The sequence below is a fragment of the Merops nubicus genome, unplaced genomic scaffold, assembly GCF_000691845.1.
Source record: "Merops nubicus isolate BGI_N331 unplaced genomic scaffold, ASM69184v1 scaffold31703, whole genome shotgun sequence".
NCBI classification, from domain to species: Eukaryota; Metazoa; Chordata; class Aves; order Coraciiformes; family Meropidae; genus Merops; species Merops nubicus.
Genome location: NW_008601489.1, coordinates 50500 through 74946, shown reverse-complemented (window position 1 = coordinate 74946; position 24447 = coordinate 50500). Strand labels below are relative to the sequence as shown.

General features: G+C 41.6%; 1 protein-coding gene across 1 annotated transcript in view; it reads left to right on the top strand.

The window, feature by feature from the left end:
* The window catches only part of PTPRG (protein tyrosine phosphatase, receptor type, G), a gene marked incomplete at its 5' end in the record, with an annotated part of 75648 nt that overhangs the window by 25907 nt on the left and 25294 nt on the right, over nucleotides 1-24447 (top strand). The window contains 2 exon segments of the mRNA XM_008938011.1: nucleotides 9614-9705; nucleotides 22089-22180. Of these exon segments, the coding sequence (XP_008936259.1) occupies nucleotides 9614-9705; nucleotides 22089-22180 (184 nt within the window).

The following is a 24447-nucleotide window of genomic DNA, read 5'->3' as shown; positions in this document are numbered from 1 at the left end:
AAGAGTGTGTCCTGAGGTTGAAAGCAGTTTCTAATTTTCAGAATCATTTTTATCAATTTCTTAAAAGCAAAGTCTCTTCTACATTGTTACTTTATGATTTTTCAATTCTTGACTCTTCTATATAATTAGAGGCCTGCTAAGAGACTTCATGATAACTTTGATATGTCTCATACTGTGAGGCCTTTTTGTGTAATAAATGTGTATTTCCTTGACACTAAAATTCAAGGAGCGTTGAATGGATTAGAGGCATGAAACTTCAAATATGCCCTTTTCTTAAAAACTATTTTGAGAATGGAACTCTTCCTCACATGATTTCAAGCACTTTCAGGATCATCCTTCTAGTCCGCTCTGCCTCATGGTGTAGTCGGTTCTACCTCTGTCACTTGCTTATAGTATTTCTAGAATTCTTCTTAGGGCTTATTTGGTCTGTGGAGATGGTAATTTAAAAGATATATTGGTGGTTTTTTATTTTCTGTGCTTCTTTATTACACCTAAGTATGTTTAGTACTATGTACTGCTTTTTGGTATTAATTAGATTTTTCTTACAGTATCAATTATCTTGGGATTTGCTTGATATCATTGCTACTGCTGATGATTTATTTTTTGGAAACATTCTCACAGAAATATACTGCACTGTTTCCTGCACACGCTTCTGGAAGGATCCCAGTGATGCGGAGACTTTTCATCCTGATGTATTAATTGATGTGGGTCTGCTGTGTTGAGCAAAGGGGGCCCAGTGGATATGTTCACACCACACTGATCGTCCAACTGAACCAGAACACCACTTCAGCAAGTGCAACTTGCTTCTCTGCAGTATAGCTGTTAGTGCAGAGCTATGCCCAAGGTACTTAGCCCAGCAGATAAGGAGTGCTGGAGCGGGCAGAGCTCCCACTAAGATGCCCGCATGTCTCCTGGCACCTGAGACAGGTCACTGGGGTCCAACTTGAGTATTTTCACAGAACTAGTTAGAGCTGTATTCAGCACACCACAGCAGAATACACAACATGGCATTTCTCAGTGGTTTCGTTCAGCGGATGGTAGTTTATTGTCTCTGGTACTTGTGTTTCCTTGACACATTTGTTAACCTTTGAATGCAGGAAACTCATTAAAGCAATTCCTCAGACACATATACTCCAGGCTTCCCCAGAGCTCTCGAGGCACTACCAGATTAGTATCAGCGACAGCAAAAAGCAAATCTCCAAATGGGTTGATTGATAGCAAGATTAATGATCCTCAAGACTTCTGTCCAGGTTTATTATTTGGCGGCTTACAAATCTTTGCTTTCAGGGAGATGGGTGGGGAAGAAGGACCAGCTGGCTGCCACCCGATCTGTCTGTATTAGCCTGATGGGGTGATGTGCGTGGCCCTGTCAGAGCACTAGCATTAAGTAGTGTATTTTCAGTGTTCTCATTATCTGCCAGGTACTAAATAATTTGCTTCTCTGCTCTTGGTGCCAGCTGCTCTTTTGTGCTGTGCTTCCAAAGGTATCTCTTTGTGCCATTTCTAATTGTGTTCTAAACAGAGTTAACAGAGAGACCATAAAAAATTTTAAGTAGCTATTTCTTTTTGAAATGGCTAATGAAAAAAGCCCACCCTCCAAATGAAAAGAGAAAGGAAATAATCACACTTTTAGTATTTTATCTTGGCCCCAAATAAGCTAAACCTGAAATATGTCCAGCAGTGTTGGAAATCTTCCTAGTTCTCCCATGCAGCTTTAGTCCAGGTGCACACGGACATGTATGTTGAGAGAGAGGGAGCTTCCCATTGAGTATTTAATTACATTTAACAAACTGGCATTTCTGCTTGAAGATGGGCAGGGCCATCAAAACAGAGGAAAAAACTGTGCCTAAATGTTTAGCTCATTTTTGTGTTATGCCTAGATCCCAAGCCATGGCTTGGGATACCTAAAGTAATTGCCAGTTGAATGTCTTCATGTCCTATTCTGAGAAAAGAAAGAACATTTTTGCAAAGGAAAGGGCAGGGCTCTTCCATTTTTGAGAATAATTAGGTGGAAGTAATTAGGGACATTTAGGTGAACATTCCAAAGAGAAACCCAGTTCCTGCTGTCCTCTCGTGGGGGGGAGGGTAATCATCTCTGTATTGGTTTCCTTATAATACAATTTCAATCCAGATGAATTACGCGTTGTGTTTAAAAATACCCACATTTTAATATCCCAATGTGCTACCTTGTTTTTATTCTTTCTTTTCTGAGATTTATCCCAAAGGGAACTCATGTCCTGAAATGATAATATCAATTATGCCCAATTTTGAGTTCTTAGAGGTGCTGCTAAAAGCTCCTCTCTAGTAAGAGGCAATCTTCATTGATTGCTGCAGTTCTGATTACAGAACAACTCTTCACTCGGTTAAATTTAGCCTCCTTCTGTGAGAAAGTTTTAGGCTCTTTTTTAATATTACATGATGTTTAGGACATTGGAAGCACACATTTTATAGGAACTGCCTAAGGTATTATTTGATTGGAAAAAGCATGTCTTTGTTTTCCTCTGTGATTTTCTAGTCTTTGTTATGAATGTTGCATTAAATAAATAGTTGGCTCAGGGGGAGGAAAACGAACATACCAGGCTTCCCTTTGGTTTTTAAAACCGTGCCTAATTTTTATACCATTTTAAGATACCATCTATACATTCTCTACCCCATTTTTGCCTGAAGACATTAAAGTTTTGAGTGGTAATGCATATAACCAGGGAGCTTGCTCTCTTGCAGTAGAAAATGCTGATGGGTAAACCCATTCAGTCATCTGTAAAATTGCTGAGTGCATCCAACACATCTGCTGTGAGTATTGATTAAAGCAGGAGGGGACGGTCTGATGCTGCTAGCCCTGTCAGAGGTCACCAGGAGAGTAATTAGCTACCAAGTGTTACAGGGCCAAGTGTCATCACAAATAAGGTTTCACTATTACCTTCACTGTTCTCTGGGGACACCAGGAAGATGGGACAAGGAAGCGTGGAAAATGTTTGCACCAAGTTAAACTAAGATTTATCCACTTACCATTTGCAGTTAAAGAGCTTTCTAAGTGCATTTTGGCACTGGCCACCTGGGCACTTTATGGTCACACAGCTCATGAAGGGGGGAGGACTTGAAAGCAGCTAATCTTTGTGTGTGTTGGCGTTTCTTAACTGTTTAATTATTTGAATGTCCTTCTAAAAAGTATTATTTCCTGTATATGTCTGAGTTCAATACCATCTGTGATGCAAATGGGTGTCTAGTCTCTGGTGCAAGATGAGCTCTCAGAGGATCAGGAAAAGTAGATTTTTAATTTTGCAGAGAGCTATGTAGTCAGCTGGCAAATTTAGGCCATAAATATTAAATTAGCTGTCTTTCTGTGTCAGAAACCCCTAGTCTTGTTTGCAGATTAGTTTTTCAGATGGACAATTTTACAAGTGGTGTGCTCTTCATCACAAAGACTGTCTCAAAGTTTTGTCCACTTTCTTTTCCTTCTGCCTTTTCCCAGCCTTTTTCCTGTCTTCATTTCTCTATGATAGTGCAGAATGTGTGTTTGTAAGAATGTGTGGTTGGACTGGTGATTAGCGTTTGGATCCTTTTAGCTTTTGCAGGATTGTGTGGGCGTGCAACAACTCACTAATGTGAGAAAGCCTTTCTCCTTGCCCAGAGGAAGTCCCTGACAGGGGCAGTCTACTCCTCACTGTTCTGTCTAGGAAAGGATGACAAGGACTTGGCATGCTGTGAACTTCTGAAACCTCTCTATGTACCATCACCATCTCTTCAGTTATCATATCTGTGTGATACTTGACACTGCTCAATAAGATTACAGGAAGAAATTAGTTTGTGGGGAGAAGGCAAATCATCTTTGTAAGGGATGTGCAGAAGATCCAGCATCGTTGTAGGAGAATTTTCTTCATTTTTCAGCTTTTCTTTGTTCTCGTGGGTTTTATGCATTTCTGCTTTGTATGTCTTCCTATAGCTCCAGTTTGGTCAGCCTTCACTGCCTTACCACTCCAGCATAGCACACATTTTTTTATAACTCAGCTTCCAAATTCTGATCATTAAGCGTTAAGATCTGGGAAGGAAAATAACTGTAGAAAATTGGGGCAATATAGACCATTTTCTGGAGAGAAGAAAAAAAATTAAATGCAGATGCCTCTCTGATACAATGAATGTAATATTACTGCTCCATGCTGGTCTCTTATTCATATTTATAAGATCAGCTTTTTTCATGTGGTTCTCTCTTCTCTTTTTCTTCTTAACGCTTGAGTCAGTTTTATTGCTCATAAAAATCAGTGACTGATGACCCCAGCTAGAGCAGCGCAGACTGCAGACAGCTGTTGTCCAGGCTCCCATCCACTGCTCTGCTGGTGACATGGTCATGATTTGCAGCGCTTCCGTTGTTCGTAGTCTGTGGCTCTTTTCTGAGGAGTCATTGCCAATTCTGACAGTGACAAATGCTTGCCAAGGAATAGTGAAGCTAGTTTAAAGTGCAGAGCCATGTGTTACTAGTACACTTGACTGCATACATACTCTGTTTTTGGTGCCAGCAAAAACCAATCTTAATTGTGTCTCCTGGAAAACATGCAAAACAGTTCAACGAGAATCTGAAGCATCTTTTCTTCTACTGAAAGTGAGAATGAATGTTCAGAGGTTCAAGGGATCATTTCCTGTCTCTGGATCCTTGTTTGGGAGTTATTTGCATACCCCCCTGTGATGGAGGAGCATGGTGAATGAGTGCCTGTATCCAGGTTGCATTTGATCAAGACTGAGCCATGTCCTGTGCAGCGCAGCCCGGTTTGGAGGTCCATTACAGATCCTGGTTTGACTCCTGTTCCATCTTGCCTGATCTGCCCACCAGCTAAGGACCGAGTATGAAACACGGGTGGCTGCAAGGAGCATTGGCCTCTTCATTAATAAATGTACATTCTGCAGATCTCCTGTCTGTGGGAGGCTGTTTCTGGAGGAAGGGTACCCAGAGGACAAAGTTTGCCCTGCTCTGACATTAGTGAATAGGCCTCTAGGACCCTTTCAAGCCATCTGCCCCTGAATTGGTCATGCTTTAGGAGGTAATGACCCAAGAAGAGAGTAGTTGCCAGAAACTGGGAGCCTACAGCTCCTAGATGCTATTACAGAAATAAAGTAGTATAAATCTGCCTCCCCTTGCAGAGGGAATACACGCTGCTCCAGCCCACAGAAGCGCCTGGGAGAAGGAGCAGATCCCTAGTGAACAAGGGAGCACTGAATGTGCCCGTCGCCTCAGCGCACAAGGCAGGACACGGCTCGTGGGCGTCCCCAGAAAGTGAAGCATTCCCCTTCGATTTCTCCAGTGTTCAGCCACCGTCCCGGTGGCTTCAGGCAGCTGCTGCAGAGGCAGTCACTTGCCCCTCCACAGCGATCTCTTGCTCCTTGTCTGCTGCCTCAGCTGCTGCGGAGCAGCGCGGGTCCCGGCCTGGCCTGGCGGCGCGGGGTGCTGCCCTTGCGGCCGGAGGAGTAAAGGCCGAGCGCCGCCCTGGGGCACCGTTAGCTCAACGCTGCGGCGAGATCGACGTGGAGATAAAACACATCCGTGCTTTCAGCCCTTACGTGTTCTGCTTCTCCCTCTTGCTTTTAGATGAGTATAAAGGGGAAGCTGCTTGAGGTTTATTAACTAATAAGCAAGGAAACCTGTTTTGAGTGTCAAAATCTCACGAGGCATCTCTTCTTCTAAAGCAGCTAATCTGGTATTTTACTCAGCGTAGATGGAACAAGCATTTAACCCAGCTAATCAGGACCATCTCTTGGCATATTTTAATGCTTTCAGCTTGATAATAAGGTGCTGCTGCTCTGGACTTTGCATCCTATTAGTTTGCTTTAATAGCTCACTGCCAGTATGTCTGCAAAAAGATTCTGGGCAGGGGGCTGCTCTCCATCACGTTGTCTTAGCATTCCAGACCCTGCCTCTGCTCCTTCTCTGGGGAGATGCTAATCTCGCAGTGTTTTACTTTTTGCATTTTGGTCCATATGTGACAACTGTGTGTCTTATCACCACAATCTCACACAGTTATTGTACCCCAGGGAAATTTTTTTTGGGAAAGAGAGTCAAAAAAACATATGGGGCTAGAGAAAACGGTGTGCTTCACTGCACACAGGCGTTTCAGGGACTCTTTGATATTTTGCAGAAAAGATGTGGTCTCCAAAATCTTCTGGAAATGAAATCTTCAAGGCTGTGACTCGGTTTTCCCCAACCAGTGCTGCAGAAATGCAAGAATTATTCTAAAATAAATGTTTCTGTTGTTAAGATTTTAATAATCATTTATGCCATTGACAAATCCCAATTGCGCCTTCATTAAGGGCTGCTTCTATCAGAAAAAAAAAAAAATCTTTTTTCTGCTGACAGTGTTGGTTTCCTGAGCAAACACACACAGAGCTACAAATACCTGCACACATATACACACGTATGTGGGGTTAAAAGTTACAGGCTGATGTGTTCATGTGAAAACAGTTGTAGACTTGCAACTTGTCTAGCTCCGCATCAACTCCCACCTCTCTCCGTGGCTGCTTCTCCAGTGACTCAAAACAAGCAATTTTCTGCTCTCATCCCTTTCTTGTATCCAGCCCTCTCTATATATGCACACGGATTTACTGCAGCCGCTTGTAGCCTTAGCAACTGCTGCCACTTAAGGTTTGTGTACGGAGGGAAAGGTAATAGGTCGGGGAAGTGCCAGGGGATAGAAAGGAGCATCCTAATCTGGGGGAGAAGGCAGATGATGAATTGTCTGAAATGTGTCTCAGCAGCATTGATCCTACCTATCAGGTTTTTTTACTACAAACTAGACATGAGTTTGCAAAAGGCTCTTCCTGGGCCCAGGTGTTTCCTCACTCAGCCAGTCCCAGGCTGAAAAATGAGTATTATCCAAACTGGGAGCCTGAAGGCATCTGCCTGGTTCCTTAAGATGCATTTTCCTTCCCAGAGAAGAGATGCAAGAGTAGGAAACAGACTGAGTAAGCAGAACTTGCTGGAAAATTCATCCAGTTTGTGAAGCCCAAAAAGGTCTTTCAAAGGTAGGTCCACTTTATCCTACTCTCAAGTTTAAGCCTGCATAATCCCATCAGTGCTGCCTCCTGCTGTCACTGGGAGCCCCTGAAACATGGAGGGAGTCACCAGGACAGGGATGTGATGGTCCGTGCACAGCAAGCTCAGCTGGAGAGGCTCAACTTGGAATGTTTACACCAGTTATGAGCAATTGGGGGGAAAAATAGAGTTTAAGAAGCATGTCTTCACCTGACGTGCCAGTGTCCAGCATTGTGAAGTAATGAACGTGCTGCGTTATGAGTGTATACACATAAGACAAGAGTGTATTTTAGTGTGATGTTTGCGACTTGAGAAAAACTCTAGTCAAATTCCATGGTGACTGCCTCTTCAGAACAGCTACAGAAAGTCTTCCAGGAATAAAATAGGGAATTGTTAATGACATTAATGATTGTAGCAAACTTTACTATGTGAAATATTCATTTAATACATTGTCATTCCAACATTTTGCTCAGCAGAGATATGCTGGACTGGGTATTCAGCTGTCACCATCATGGGCCTTACCATATCACACAATATGATTATCCAACACAATGTTTTGAGGCTATTAAGAAAAAGCTATCTTATGGCTGCATTAAAAAAAAAAAAAAAGCATAATGCCAGCCTATCAGAGCTTCTCAGAGTATAAAATAACAAATTAACAAAAAATAATTGCTTTTCTTAAGTAGCATCAGCTTAAAAAAAATCCTGTAAATCCCTGCGTAAAGGTCTGTCTTGTTATCAAACCCCTTCTTAAGGCCTTCATTACCAGGAGAAGCCGTTCAAGGATTTCTGCAGTATTAACTCAAGGGAAAGAGCCCCAAATACATCAAAATCAGGAACATTTTCCCTGTTTCATATTCATAGTTTCGTCTTTATGTGTGACTGATTTATTCTGCTGCATGCCCCCAGGGTGTGCATTGTCCAAAATAAAGGCTGCCAAAAAAAAAAAAACTGAGAATAGGGAGTAAGTAGGGTGGGGGGAGTTCAAACGATGTTTTTAAATACTGTGAGACTATGGCACGTCTTGCATCCTCACGTGTGAATTCACCTGATGGTGTTTCTTGACAAAGGCATACTCACTAAATAAATAACTTCAGCACAATGCAAGACATCGTGCCTGAAAATAGAAAGCTGCTCCGAGACAATTATTCCATGCTGTGAAATCTGCTCTCTCCTGCTTCAGTATTGTCTTTAGTTGTACTTGTGCTGCCATAGCATGTGCTCGCATTCTACAGCACTGTGACTGTGCAGTAGAAAGTACAAGTGCACAGAGAGCAATCACCCATGATTATTTTAGGTTCTGTTTTTGCCTAGAGAGTGGTTTGAATTTCAGTGACTTTTTTTCTCTCTGGTGTGTGTGGATGTTGAAAGCAAAGGGAGTGCAAATTACTTCCACAAAGTCAGTGAAGCTGGGTCTGCAGAGTGGGCTCTCTGTGGAGAGCATGATGTCCAAATTACAGAGAAGCAGACTGCAAGGCAGGAACTTAGAAGCCACTACGTGCAAATACGTTTCAGCCAGAGAACCAGCCACTTGACAAAAGGCACAGCTCCCAAGGCCGCCTGCAAACTTTGCCTAGGTGTTGAAGAGCAGTTCACCAAGGTCTGCGATGAGGGGGATCTTTCTGCAATGGGAAGCTATTGTTAAGCACCCTGACAGATGAGAGCAGACCCCTCTCCTGCCACAATAGCTGCTCAGACCAAGCAAGACTCATTAAATATTCAGTTCCAGCCTCAAGCAGCTCATTAAGTCAGCAATGAGCAGTGACGCTGGCGTTGGAAAACCCTGCCTCAGTTAACATCACCATGCAGAGTCTCCTCGGATCTCTTGATGTTATTCTGCTCAGTACCTTTTCTGTGATGACCAGCCTGTGCTCTCTGCTTTGCATTAAATACAGGTAAAAAAAAGAGTCAGGTGGATTTAAGTTCTCCTGTTCTTTGTAGGCCTTTTCAGAGATGAGTCCTGGGGCCCACGCTAAGTGACTACTGCATTTTTCTGTAGGAGTGTATGTAATACAAGTTTGGAGGAGGAGGATGGGATGAGGGTTATGTGGCTTTAGTGTTAGAAAACAAACAAAAAAACTGTAATGTTTGAGGGATAACTTTCCTAGCAGAACATCATGACATGCAGCAGTTACAGATGCTATATTACTGTCTGTCAGCTGTTATAGAGCAGAAACTTTCACAGTAAGTGTATTTTCCCTGGAAATGGTAGTGTCTTGGGTGGATTTTGGTTTAAACTGTATGCTGAATATGTTTCCTGTGTGCAGACTTTCTTTCTGAAGGATGTATTTAAAACCTCTTTTGCAACCACTAACTTTTGTGAGTATAATGTCATATTCAGTAGTACTTGGTAATAACCTACAGAGGCATTTATGGTAGGTGAATGGCAGATGTCAATGAATTAGAGCACACCAGAATCCAGATTTAGGATTTTAGTTGTAGAAAAAACACATATGTGTTCGTGCATCGATGTTTTAAATTTATAACATCTGAAATTGTGGAGCAGAACATGTGCAAAAGTTTTTGGCTGTTTTTTCAGAGGATAGTTTTTCACACCCTTAATCTATTTTTTTTTTTTTTTTCATTTTCCTTTAACAGAAAGTGTTTTCAGACTGCCCATTTCTATGTGGAGGACAGCAGTTCCCCCCGTGTGGTCCCCAATGAAAGTATTCCCATTATACCTATTCCAGGTAAGACAGGCTTAATCTTCTGTGTTTGTGCTACTTGGAGTCTGTTTCATTATGTGAAGAAGAGAAGGTTATGCTTGTGATAAATCATGGTGGAAAAACTGGTAGAAAATTGTTGTATCAGTGCTGCTTCATTTAATTTAAGATGCTTTCAGTGGGGCTTTGAGTGTCAATGTTTTTCCATAGGCACCTCCCTGACATTTTTTTAATACAAATTTCAGAATAACCTTTGTAGAATGTCAAAAAAAAAAAAAAGAGCAACACTTCTTAAAACACTAAGGCATTGCACCCAGGGTGAAACCAGCTGCTCCATCAGGGCAGGCTGTGGACGAGGAATATGCAGCTCCAGGGCTCTCTCGAGACTGGGGGGCTTGCCCCCACTTTCAGCATGTGCAGAGGTGGTGTCTGCTGGGTCTCGGGGAGGAAAACAAGACACAGGGGTAAGCAAACAGCGTCAAGTAAAGTCCAAATCCAGCTTTTAATTTGGTATTAATCAAGTTACCAAAGGTCAAATTCTCCACTCAGCTATACTGAGAGAGAAGCTGGAAGCGGAGTTTAGCGCTGTTCTCTCTTCATGAGGCATTTCCCCTGGGAATTATTAAGAGCAGTTTCCAGCTCCCTTTAAGCTGTGGTGACAGAGAGCAGCTTGCTGTTACAGAGGCCTTTGCAGCTGCTGCCTTGTTTGATGTTGCTAAGTTTCACAGGCAGAATTAAGATACCCAGAATGTTGTATTGACTTCAGTCTGTCAGATATTTGTACTTGTTGCTTTAAGGTGTTTTAAGTTTCCTTGTTGTAATTTGTGGTGTTGCTGTAGGATTCAATCTGCAGCTAAATACATTCATTATTGAAAAAAAAAAAACCACATACCTTCAAAGCTATCTCTGAGACTCTGAAGAAACATGCTTCCTAGAAAAGTTAAATAATCCAGTTATATTATCCTTTATTTTATTCAGCAGACATGTATGACTTGTTTCTAGAAAGAGTCTTTCAAAACATCTGTGAGAAGTAATGTGGAAGGTTAGCTATTACATTTCTACAGAAAGCATTAGGCAGTTTGCCTTGCAGTCTGATGCTGTGTCACTGAAAAAATAAAAGAGAACATGCTATCATCTCCTCTCCTTTCTGTGCCACACAAAGATGCATGTCCTGGCTAACTCACTTCCTTAGCAAGAAGCCACCCTTCTCCTTTAGGGTAACAGAAGATGTGAGGTTTTAGTCTTAGAGCACCTGCGATGAGTTTTCACAAAAGAATCTGAACAGCTGGAGAACTCAGTTCTTCTTACTCTAAAACTGGGAGGAACACCTTTCTGTTGGGGCTGCTTTTGACAATCAGTTTAGTGGTCCCACCATGCCTACTCACATGTGATACCTCCTTAGAGCTTGTGAGGAAGGGGCAGGTGGGCTAACCTGGACTCTGAGCAGAGCAGTGTTAAAATCTGGGGGATTATGAGCACAAGGCAGTGGGAGGAGAGAAATTCTTCCCTCAGAGAGAAGTCTCTTTGGCCAGTGTATAGGTTCTTTTACTATAATTGATAATATAATTTATTTTTCTTCGATGAACAAACCAGCAGAAAGCTCCATCTTTTCGTGCTGTGGTCTGTGTGGATGAGACAATGTTTCTTCCCTGGTTCACAGGGATGTTTTGATGGTCAGTCCATTAAAGGATGAGTCACATTCTTAGAAATTGTAATATAGGCTGAAAAAGTTCTATTAAAACTGGGCAGGTGGCAGGTACCATAAGGCCAGCACATGCACTAATGCTTCTCCAGCAGCCATTCTAGCATGTAACAACAGACTGAGGACAGGAGAACGTTGCCTTCTGGGGACATCTTCCCAGGACTAGAGCAAGCCAAGCTGTTGGACCACAGCATCTTTAGGACTGACATGACACTACCATCACTGCAGTGCACACTGGGGTCTGCTCAGGCTCAGTAATGCTGAGAAACTGCTTCTCACCCCTGATAACAGGCACTGCAGATCAAGGCCTCTGCTGAGCAAGTGTTGCAAGACACTTCAAGAAGCTTAAAAATCTGGAAGGACTGCTGATGAGCTCTAAGGCACGTGAAGAACTGGGCCTTAGACAGAGCTTTAGTCTGGATGAGTGCAAAGGTGAATCCAGCCCTGGAGTTCCCAATCTAATGACAAGATTTTTGTGGATATAATGGACATTTAGACACCTACATACAGACATGCAAATGGAGGTGACTTAATCTGAAGGTGAATCATGCCCAGAAGGTCTTAGGAGAGAATGAACTGATGAGCTTGTGTGGCACTGACAGTAAAGGTTTTGAGGCCACCAAACCCAAATCACCTTCTGAAAGTGCCTCTCTCTGTATGTATTAACTATTATCTGTACAGGGAATGTGTAATGAGGCTCAAAGTTAGTAGAGTTATATTCCACCTATGCTGGCTTTTTCCAAAGATGAGGGATGCTGCCTGGAAAGATCTTGAAGCTTTCCTGTACATTTTCCTTGTTTGGAGGCACATTTTTCCTCATATACCTGTTGCTAAACGACAGCCGTCTTTGATGTCAGGTGCTGCTCCCACATAGGCAGCCCACTGAAATGCCTTAAAAATATTAAATAACAAAATTCTCCTTTGAACTGATGGCAACTGATGAAATTATAAACTCTGAACTTCTCCTCTGGAAGCTGCCAGAGGATGTGAGAAAGTTTTACTTACTCTTTCAATCTTAGAAGCAAAATATAAGTGGCATTTTCACAACAGCAAGTTTTTCAAAGTAACCTTGTTAGGTTGTGAAACCCTGTCCTTGCAAAAGAAGTTTGGACAGCTTTCCATGGGACCCTGCGTCTACCTCCTCCAGTTCAGTGGACCAGCTTCTGCTCTCAGTGGTGAGCAAGCAGCCACACTGATGGTAATTTACAGCTAATCTAAGGAACTGGAGTAGATTTGCCAAGGCCCTTCTGCAGCGTGCGGAGGGGGCAGCGCAGGTTTGGGCTGGCTGCTCCTGGCCCAGGTGTGGGGGGCTTTGCCAGGGGTGTGGGAGCCAGGCACAGTGGCATCCTGGCTCTGCTGGTGTCCCTGGGTGCCACCACCACCCCCCCGAGCCGTGCTGCCGAGCTCAGAGCCAGCGGCCGTGTTTATTTCAGTGCCACATTCGGCTCTTCTCTGGGCAAACCCAAAATTCAACGTGCCAGCTACTTGCAATAGGCACACAGTACAACTTTTCAGGTCCGAGGTCTAAAAGACATCTTCCTGTAAAGGAATGATTTTACCCATTTTTCTGTTTCATTTCCCATGCCGTATGTGCTTAATTATTGTGCACGAAGCCACATCACCCATAGGCGTGTGCTTATCTGTGCAAATTTGCTCTGAGACCCAAATCATTATCATTATTCATAATTATCTGCACTGCTTGATCTAGAGAAACATAGGACAAAGGAGATATCATTAACTGAGTCACCCACTGCCTATTATAACCGAGGTATAGAGCTAAACTCACCTAAGCCTTGTGCCTGACAGTAATGCATCTGTAATCAATGGCAGATTTCTCAAACTCCCCTGCCATTCAGCCCAGCAAAATTATTTCTCCCTATCTCCTCTCTTTGCCTCCACACAGTTAATTTTGGCCACGTCCATATCATCTTTGCCTGGATCTCTTTGCTATAACATTTGGTCTTGGCAAGATCTCTTTCCCATCAAACCAGCTTCTGTTCTTGTTTGTGGGTTTGAGGTTTTTTTTCCATAGCTGGCTCAGTATGTGGTTAAAATGTTTCTGGTCTTGATCCTACTCAGTACAATTGGGTAAGTAACAGTAACAGCAGCGACATAGCCACAGACCTGTGTATTTTTCAGCACTGAAAAACAAAATCAGCTTTAAAACCTCCATCAGTTTTCTCTGATTGCCAAGACTTGTTCCACAACAGCAGTGCAAAAGTGTACCTCTGTGCAACTTAGATGATAACAAGTAGTGGAAGCAGGCCAAATTTCACTTCTACCCTCCTCCTATCTTTTGCTTCAGAGCTTTCCTGTTCTTGAGTGGTGCATTGTTCTGGTGCTCGTAGGAGCTTTACTGGTTGTTTGCCCAGCCCATGGTCACTGTGGCACTCACATCAGCAGAACTCATTGTGAGATCAGTATGGAGATAGTTGAGGCTTGACCCTATGGCAAAATTCAAAATTCTGCATAGTCTTGACCACAGCCCAGGGAAAGATGACTCTTAAAGAACACAGTGGCTGGCCAATGCAGCTGGTTCATTCAGCGTGTCATTCCAGATGTCTTTCAGCATTTCTAGTATAAGTCACATGTCTCAGATGTGGTGCCAGACATTTCAGCTGTGTCTAGACTGCAAGACTCAAAGCTTTGATCAAGGTGCATGCAGGTTTAGGTGTGAAGGGCAGAAATGAAACTAGTACTGCAGTGGCAGAATCTGACAGGAAAACACTCTGATGCTTCTTCAAGAATGTCTTAGTGTGGGTGCATGAGCCTAGGAAATAGTGGAGTAGCCAAGTACGTTCCAGTGAAAAGGTGTCTTGACCACCTCATTCAGCTATGGAAGGGTGTGAGGGCAGTGCAGCCATGACCCTCCTTCATTTCCCTCTGTCTTCTCATGGTTACAAGGAGGAGTCCCATCAAGAGTCCATCTTACTAACTTTGCTTCTGTTAAATCTCTGCAGACTTTTGAAACCTTCTTCCTTATTCATTCAATAACCATGGTTGCCTTCAACCTTTCCTGACAAACATCAGTGGCTAGACTTGATGTTTTTTTACAAGCTCAGTTCCTGCACTAATGCTATCTTCTGGTAGTATCCACCCTGTGACAAACTTTCTATTAAGAGACTGTACCAGGAGGTTTCTCATTTGACAAGAAAACTGCACCAGGACACCTCTATGGCCACTACAGTGACAGTGTAGAGAGCACAGTCATCCTCTGTGCTACAGACTGACAAGGTACAAGGAAAAGTGCTAACTGCAGCTGAGGAGTTATTTCTCAAGGGCATGGAGCTCTTCCCTGAGCACAGAGGTAGTGCTCTTCAGCTGTTTAAGACCTTATTTCTGCTTTCTGCTCCCTGCGGATTTATGTTGCAGCACCATATTGTGAATTGTACCCATCTTCAGCTTCAATTAAATTCATGAATGCAATATTGCAAACACAGCTGTCCTCTGAAGCCAAGAAAATACCAAGGTATTTTAGGGAACATCCACCTTCCTTTTTCTCTGCACAAATTACTGCTTCTGCAGCGCACTGAAGAGTTTATGGTATGGTATCTAATCATGGAACTTGGAGGCTTCATGAGTCAGCTGAATCACCCAAAAACATGTTTTCATGGTGGCCATGTGAAATGCTCATAGATCCTTTCCTGAGAGCCACCTCACTGGGCTGCAGAACCCTGGAATTGAACCTCCATGTGCTTAAATGTAAGGCATGTGTGTAATTGATGGCACAATTGGGACCTGAGGATCGAAATGTGTGAGATTAAAATTGTATTCCTTAGCAGGCAATACCAAATAAGATCATGTTTAATGTCTGTGCTAAGGGAAAATTCACATTATTTCATTCTCTTGGACTGAAATTGGTTTTTTGCTTAAAGGGAAGAAGTATATTGCTATTACATTTATAATTAATGATAACCTAGTATAAGATTTGTACAAGCAGATTTAAACTGAGCTCTTATTTTGACACATATAAAATTTTATCATTAACATCTTCATATTCTTGACTGACACATGGCTAATAGCATTGTAGCAGATTAAATCTTGAAGCAAGAGAGATGAATGTAGCTATGATATTACACAGGTGATTTTTCATATTCTGCTTTTTCATGTGTCTCCCCTTTATCAGAAACCTGCCCTTGTGTTCATTTGACTTGATTATAAAAAATAATAGCAATTATCTTGCTGGAAGAACTATGTTTTTCTTTCAACATGCCCACCTATCCAGGACTTTCAAACATATTCATAGTGTTTTCTGTGCCTTTTCACTTTGAAAGGTGTTTTTATTTAAAAACAGTACTTGATAAATACATTATTACAAAAATGTGAGCATTAACAAGGAATAGTGTCCCCAATAATCAACTCTTAGTGATTTATTCTTTATCTTAATTTGTTTTAATTTGTCATTTGTCTTAATTACTGAGGTCAGTGACTTCAGGAGGATGCCAGCCTTAAAGGGCTTCAGGAGGTAGTCTGATCTCCTAGAATGAAAGCTACTGCATTATGTTTCTAATATTTACACAGATATGATCTCCACAGAAAGCAGACACTTGCTCAATACTAAGGGGTTTTTAATTGCTTTGTTTTATCATAAATTAATTGATACTCATGTTATACAAATAAAACTGTTCTTGCATTTCTGGCCATTTTTTACACAGCAAGCAGTGTGATCAGTCAGAATTATTAATTATTCCAAGTGAAACACAATAGCTTCAGTTGCTTTTTTATTTTAAATAGTTAAGCAAGAAAAGCTAATGTATTGCAGACTTAAAAGCTCAGACTGTATAAACATATATAATTTAAGCACATTAAATCTAAAATGGTTTGAAGAAAGCTGGGCACTACCCATTTTTATGTGTGGAATCACTTGTGGAGTCCAGTATTCCCATGATTTGGAGAAGGACCTGGCTATAGAGTCAAAAATCCGTGGCAAAATTTGAGCTGCGTGTCAAGTTTCTGACCCCTGTAAGTGTGTGCACTTCAGACTATACACTCAGTCTGTAGGTTCAGATATTTTTGTCCAAGCTTCTCTGCAGAAGTGAACACCTGACCTTAGTGGAGTTGCTAGGAGTTTTCCAATAAGCTCTACTGGAGCAGAATTCTACCTGAGGGTAAGCTATTAATCCTTGCTATATTCTTCATGATCAGACACATTGCTAGAGGCAGACCATGTACAGACATATTTGGGCTTTACCTCCCCACTTAGTGCTGTGAGTGTTTTGTGCATTTTCATATTGCATTTGAATCTTTGAATCTTGAATATTTGAATCTGGGCTGCAAGTGCCCCATAGCTGGTTGTGGAAATAACGGGTTGGAATTTCACTCTGCATCATTGCTTGGTTAGGGTGCTGCTTGTGAAGGCAAGCTTTTGCTATAGCTCTGCAGCCTGCACTCTGATACCTATGGTAGCTCATGGAATGGCTCTTAGATCAGTTTTAAATAGTATGCATCCTAAATCTTGATGCTGGGTATTACAGCTGCTTGCAGAATTTTTCCATCCCTCTTTGTAAAAAATAGAAATCTGTGAATCCCACTGAATCTATAAAACAATAAAACAATAAAATAAATATTTTTAAAATTGTGTTCAGTGTTCTCTCCAGCAGTGGAGAATAAGAGGATGGAAGATGAATTGACATCCCTGGGTTGGGTGCTGCTGGGAACAGAAAGCTGTTTGTTTGCTATGGGTATGGCACATCATCTGTCACATGTTATTTTTTTAGTGAGTTAAGAGGTTAACTCCAGTCCTACTGTGAGCTTAATGGTAGAGTTCTTTCCAACTGGGAAAACTGTTTTTGCAGAAGATGAGACCTGTGAGGATATGCTATTGAGAGCAGATTCTCCAGGATTAGCATCCCTGGCAGAGTCCCTGGTTTCATGATTCTCATAAGCCAGGTTAGGTTTGTGCTGCAATCTGAAAGGGCAGTTTCCCTGTAACTTTACCATTCTTCATGGTAATGTGTAGGATCAACCCATCTACCCCACTGACAACTAATGCTTCTTCCCCATCCCCACAAATGAATTAATTCTTCCTTATATTCATCAGCCAGATCAGCAGATTGATTCAGTTCACTGCTCAGCCCTGCAGGCAGGGAGAGGGGAGTGGGAGAATCCCCTCGTCCTTTGGCTGAAGCCAGCTGTGAAGAGCATGCTGAGAATTGATGGAGGTGCTTCTGAGATGGCAAGAGATGACACAGGGCTGCTGAGCAGTGCAGTAAGTGGCTGCTGTTGGAGCAGATGGGCCAAGCCACGTGATAGCTATGGCACATGAATCCAGGTGGCTTTGCAAATGAGAGGCTGAAATGCAGTGACTTACAAACAAATGGAATAAGTTTTCACATTAAAAGTAAGGCATGAGATACACAGAGTATATTGGATTTTAAGTAGACTGGGTAAGATCATAGCTGAAAAACAGAAAGCATTTACTAAGAAAATGAAAGATATCAGAATATTTTCTTGCCAAGACTACTTCTTGTACATCAAATGTCTGGTCTTCAGAAACACCAGAACTCCAAACTAGGCAAAGGTAATATGAAGAAGCACTTTGGTTTTGACCTTCTGGATTAATTCCTGACCCAAAACCATCTATTCCAATCCAATGCCACTAAACTATCCAGTGAGCTCTCAGGCTATAAATGAATCAAAATGAATCTGAGATCTTATTATGTGGAAATGCCAACCCTGATATGATATCCCATTTTTCTTTTGAAATTGGTCTCTATTGCTTTAACATTCCAAAGGCAGTTTATTAACTGGGAGATAGGAGAATATCCTTCCTGGTAGGATAACTAATTATACAAACTTTAAAGGTAACCCTGTTCAAACTTCATTGCTTCTATACACTTTCGTCTTCTTTTGAAGGTGGCTGTCTTCTGAAGGAACATATTAAGTGTTCTGATTGTCAGTTGCCATTTCTTAAAAAATGAGGTGCAAGTGAAGGTTTTCCACTACAATCATTTTTTTGAACAAACATGACTTTGTTGACATTCTCCCTTTGTGACAGGAAATGAGCTCCATTGTGGTCCCCTGCACTTTTGTGTTTTTGAAACTCCTCTCAGACACTTGTCTTGGATGAACAAGTGAAGGTGGGAACTCCAATGACATGTTAACTATCTAGCACAGTGATTAAACATACACCCCACCTGTCAGCTTCAGTAGTGTCTGATAACAAAGAAAGTTATTGTAAGTTGTATTATTAATAATATTTTAAAGTTCTGAAGACTTTTGCCCCTGTCCATGTACAATTACTTCTTTCTCTGCATAACACAAGTGGTTAGTATCTTAGCATGGTTCCTGATTCAGCTCATATTTTGTAGTAGTGACATAAATCCAGAATCACTTCCCTGACCCTGGTAAAACAGATGGCTAAACCCAGGCCAGACAGAACTGTGATTATATCGGCGGTGCTGGAGGGGAGGGTGTGTTGTTAAAACATTTCCCTCTTCTCTTTGAATCATGTGTAGGTCTTGCAAAAAGTAAGCATCATACCGACTATCAAATGTCACTCTACCTTTTGGATGGGAAAAAGTATATGATATGGTGCAAAAGGGAATATGTGCAGAAGAACTATGAGAGCTCCTAATTAGCCATTATAGGATTCCATTAATCTCTTCAATCGACTAAACGAATTATAGTCATTGAAGTCCGTTTGTCTTAAGATGGAAAGAAGGCTTAACCAAAGCCTTTAGACTGACAATAGTGCAAGGAAAAGCATATTCTGTACATCTAGCTATATCTGTTGGTTTTCTTAGAGAAGGTCACAGCCATCCTCAGGTAGTCTCACAGTCTCATATACTCTCACAAGAGTGCTGAGTATATGAGAACATATTTTACTGGAGGTCTGATAAGCTGCCCAGGGCTAAGCATGCACATACCCCAGCTAAAGGAATTTGTGTTCCTGGGTGGGAGTTGGGAGCTGGAGGTCACAAATAGAGAAACAGAGGCCCAAAGTACTTTGACATGTCTCTGTTTCACTGGTTATTGTAAGAGCTTATATCCTGGGTACAGCTGCTTCCTCATGGCTTTTGGCAAGGGGCAAGTTGGGCATGCAGCCGGGAATGCCCAGCCCTGGGTGCCCATCCCCACGGGGCTGTGCATGGCCCTCCAGGGGTGGCCTCCAACTGGCTTCTGTGCAGTAGCTGCCACATCTTGGAGTCAGTAGGACCACCTTATCCCAGCAGTTTGAAAGCTGGAAATGATAAGCCTTTTTTTGAGTTTCTATTGTTTATGGTTCTGGTTTTCTTCTTCCTAATATGAAACAATTGCATTTACTCCAGCGTGGGTTTCCTGAGTTTATGGACAGGTTCAACATAAGCTCTCTCTCAGCCAGCGAGCTCCTATGTCACTAGTACTACCTGTTTAATTGTTGCCCTTGCCATAGGGTAAGAAGCTATATTGGGTTTAGGCTTCTGGAGGGAATCAGAAGTGAAAATGCATAAGAGAAAAAAGGAGGGAGAAACAATAAAGGATAGTGAACAACAGAGAAGTGAATGAGCAGTGGCTATAAAGGTGGAGACATACTGCCACCATGCAGTGATGATGACAAAAAGAAAACTAACCATATTTTTGCCGTGGTTCTCTGGTGCAGACCCATCCTTGAAATTGATGGGAATTCAATGGACCAGAGAGCACGTTATCTCTGATGTATTTTTTGGCTCACAGATCACAATTAAAATTAAATTCTGCCTTCTGCAAAATTAAATTGGACACTCTGGTCTGCTGCAGTGAATCCTTGATCTTACTTGGTCTCATCTGAGGTAGACTACTCAAGAAAAAAGCAAAATTATAACTATGGAACTTTTCATTTGAGAGTATGTGAAATTGCTATCATAGCACAAGTTATTTTCAAGGAAATCTAGGATGTATAGGTTACTTTTCAGGAGAGAAAAGATTGTTTAGCAGCTCTCACCATTGACTGCTGTTCCTATAGATCATTCCATTCAAGTGTCTTGGCTGCAAAAATATTGATGCAAATGTTGTTATGAGAGTATGATGTTCTCAGTATTACAAAAAATAAATGTTATCATTTAAATATTTTAAAGTACCAGCATTGCTGCATGCTGCAGCTTTTTGCTAAGATAAGCACACGCTTGTCAAATGTTTTGAATTCTGTATTATTCAGTAAATGAGCATGTGGTTAATTAAAGTAGCATAGCTATACTGGGAGGTGATCAGATTGCAAACATCTCTCAAACAATTGGCTCTTGTAAATAAAACAGGAGAGAGCTGATTGAAATCTGAAAATGTCAATAGATGCAAAAAGCCACCTTAGAGCGTTACCTGGTAAAAGAAGAGCAGAGAAGTAATGACACGGTCAATATTAACTGCCATCAGCTGGAAAGAAATCAGATTTTCAGGGATCTATAAAATTCTTGCCAAAGTAGAACCTCATTTACACATACAGATCTTCATACCCTTTGCTAAGAAAAGCATATGTGACAGCTTAGAGGTTTTAGCTGCCAAAGATCTTTCACTCTGAATACAGTAAATGTCACATCTATTTATTTATCGTTAAATTTTGCTAAGTATCTGTAGAAATATTTGGATTTTTTCTATCATAATGTAGATGTTTAAAAGGAAAAGAATCCAGATTATAATGCAGCTGTAGCACCAAACCATATGGCTGTTAAATGGGAGCAAAAATACACCACTGAATTACTGGGAGTAAACAGAAACTGGATGCGATCTTCAGAAGAATATTAAATGGAATATATAAATACCAGAGTTTTGCCATAAAATCATGCAATCAGACAATAGTAGCCATCAGGCAGTAGATTATTTCACATGCTGAAAGTAATCACAGTTGTATAGCAATTTACGTTTTCTAAATGCCAGGCTGAAAATATTAACTAACGAATCTTGGCAAGCACAGTGTTTCTACCAACTGCAGTGGTGGTTATAACAACATCTAGGCCTTTCTTTTGAGAGAGAGAGAGAGAATTAAGGCAGCCATCCGACACCCCAGCTTTATTCGAACCTGTCCAAAATCCCAGGTGCTCAAAACAGTCTTGTTTGTCTTTAATTCAATTCAAGCCTTTGAATTCTTTCTTTTAAGAAAACGACCGTGGGTGATTTATTGGTATATTGGGTGGAATTTGCACTGTGCTGAGCAAGAACAAATGGTCCAGTGGAATACATATTCAATGTTATGAATAGCATCTAGCATAAGAGAGATCCCAAATTAGTGTGGGTGTTGTGCTGCCTGTTCTTTTGCTCAGAGACAGTTTCATGGCAAGTCCATTTCAATTCTACATCATTGTGTAAAAAGGAAAAATTTAATATCTTTCAGGAGAAAAGCCTGAATCTCTTCTTAGTTTGGTAAAAACTTAATGGGGGGCAATTGTCAACTGAACTTTGATGTTTTGGGTCTTTTCTCTTTATACAATGTGTAAGGAAAGGAGATGTCTTCATCCCATCCACAGCCACCTTCAAACTGCAAACAAGAGACAAACAATGCTTGAACTTCAGTTGGACTTTGTAAAAGAGCATCCCAGGGAATAGACTCTCAGTATTCATAGTTGTAGTGCCTAGAATTAGAAATATAATATGAAGAGTTTACCTCAAAATTGGTCAGATTCATCAAGATTTCTTATTGCTGCCTATTGAACTAGCTCTTCCCCTGGGAACTCAGATCCAAGTGATACTGAGTGAAGACTTTCCTGAAGTTTTTTGTAGGAGACAAACAGCAACTCTGAATTTCTCTTTCTTTCTACAGATGACATGGAAGCCATTCCAGTCAAGCAGTTCGTTAAACACATCAGTGAGCTGTATTCTAATAACCAGCATGGGTTCTCGGAAGACTTTGAGGTACGATTTAATGATCCACCAGTGAAATGTTGTTTTCCTAAAGTTAATTGTGTATTAATAGTTAGGGGCTGTGCGACATCTGTGTGATGTTGTTATGTCAGGTAAATGCAGTGCTCAAATCTATCAGAGGGAATAAGGAAATACCAGTTTGCCACCAGGTATGAGCAGTGTGGGACTGGACGTTTACATATGCTTTCTAATCACCACAGACTTGGTGTCTTTAAGGGGGTACCCTCACGGGTTTTTATTAAACTGGAAAAGCTGCCTACAATCCCACAGCAACAACATGAAGATACAAGCAGTTGGTTTTAACTCTAGGCTTTTCTTATAATCTGCAGTTTATTATACTCTTATCCCAGAATTTGCTCCTCTTAGTCACACTGAGAAGCCACATACCCCCAGAGTAGCTCAAAAGGAGTAAAATACGCTTACTATGATTAAGAGTGGTAGAATTTGGTCTTTTATGAAAATCCAAACTATGGGTCAGTTCCTGGAGTCCTTGTTCATGCCCTGTTCAACCAGAAAAGACTGCTGTTGAAGTTATGGGTTATTTTGTTCCAGTAAGAGCAAGGAGGAAGACTTCAGGATTTAATTGTTTGTATTTACCTCATCTGATTATTTTAAAGTTTGCATCCTGTTACCTGTTCAGGGCAGATTATGACCTGTAAGTCTGCTATAAATCAGAGATAATTCCAATGAAGCGAAAGTAGTTTTCTACCTCTGGGTTACCAAAACCCATATTGTGTAAGCATGGTAAATATCACACAGCATGAGGATGGGCTACAGCGTCAGATCATAATGCACACAAATCAGTATTTTCTGGCTAGTTCTCAGGCATTTCTTTCGTTCAGTCTAATCACAGTCACTGCTGAACTTTTGGAAGTGTTCAGAAGCAGGAGGAGCCCCAGGAAATTTCATGGAGCTGTGCTAGTGGCTTCCCCACCAGCAAAAGGAGGTGTGTTTGTGTGCTGCGTGTGGATCAGAGAGGCAGCTCTGCTTACAAACAGGGCAGTGAACCAAAATAGGTGGCCTAGTATCTATGGCTTCTTCACTTACTGCAGTAAAGACAAGACTGTATGCAGGAATTGTTTTTAATGGGATCATTTAAAACATTTATTGTTGCTATTTGGTTACTGTCTATAAAGAGTGGCTGCTTTGTCTGATGCCCAAAAACCATTGTGTAAGTTAGAAACATTTTGTATTCATGAGGAAGGCAAATGTGTAAGGTGTTAAAGTGATTTAGTTCAATTGACTGCTGGCTGGATGGCTGAGCAGGAATATTGAGGCATTTAACAATGTTGATGGTATTCAGGACAAACATTTATTCTCCAGAGAATAGAATTTGATCAGGATGATCAAATGCGACTCACTCTTCTCAATTATTTATGAATTGCGACCCCAGTGCTATTCATCACAGCTGGGTTTTACACCATTTAATTATTCAAAATAATCAGCAACACATCTGTAAACTTGGGCTGGCTTTAAGCAGGCTTTGCTTCAGCTGTCACAAAATCACTGCTATTAACAAATGTTGGACACCTTCCGCCCATGTTTTAGCAAAGAAAAACACTGCTCTAATGGCTTTATTTTACCCTTCCTGCTGGAGCTCCCTGCTGCGAGTGCCATGCTGTGGCAGCCAGTCAGGGAGAGAGCTTTGGCCAGTTAGTCGTGGGCTGGGGAGTGCAGAGTACCCTCTGAAGGGAAGTTAAACTCCTCCAACTGCACTGCCCATGCCAAATTCTGTTCTCCGTGCTGGCTTAAGATTTGGGATGTCTGCTTTGAAGTCAGTATAGCTACTCCACATGTGTGTCTCCATAGCTGAGGTCTCAGCTTCCTAAAGAGTAAATGAAGTCTCCTCCTAGAGTAAGAAGGAGCAGGAGCCGGACAACCACTGTGTGAGATGAACCATCCAGCTCCCTTTCATTGCTTAGGTTCTGTCCTGCTGACACTTTGTGAGCCTGATTTTCTTCCTTATGGTTCACAGTGATGGGGCTGAAGAGTGAAACCCAGGATTTCTCCCAGAGTCTGTAGGTGAAATGCCTCTCAAGTGCCCAAACTGACTCAGAGAAGAGATCAGAATCTCAGTTTTGAAAGTGGCTGAGGCGTAGAGGAGCCTGCGGTTACATTTGTACAGTAGCTGTTGGAAGTGGCTAGCAGTGTAACTGCTCATGTCTGGTCAGGTCCAACCATGGTGTATGTGCTGGAATTGTATCTGCCAGCTACTGTGAAGACTTAGCTGATATTTTCTAGGGAAACAGTGTAATTCC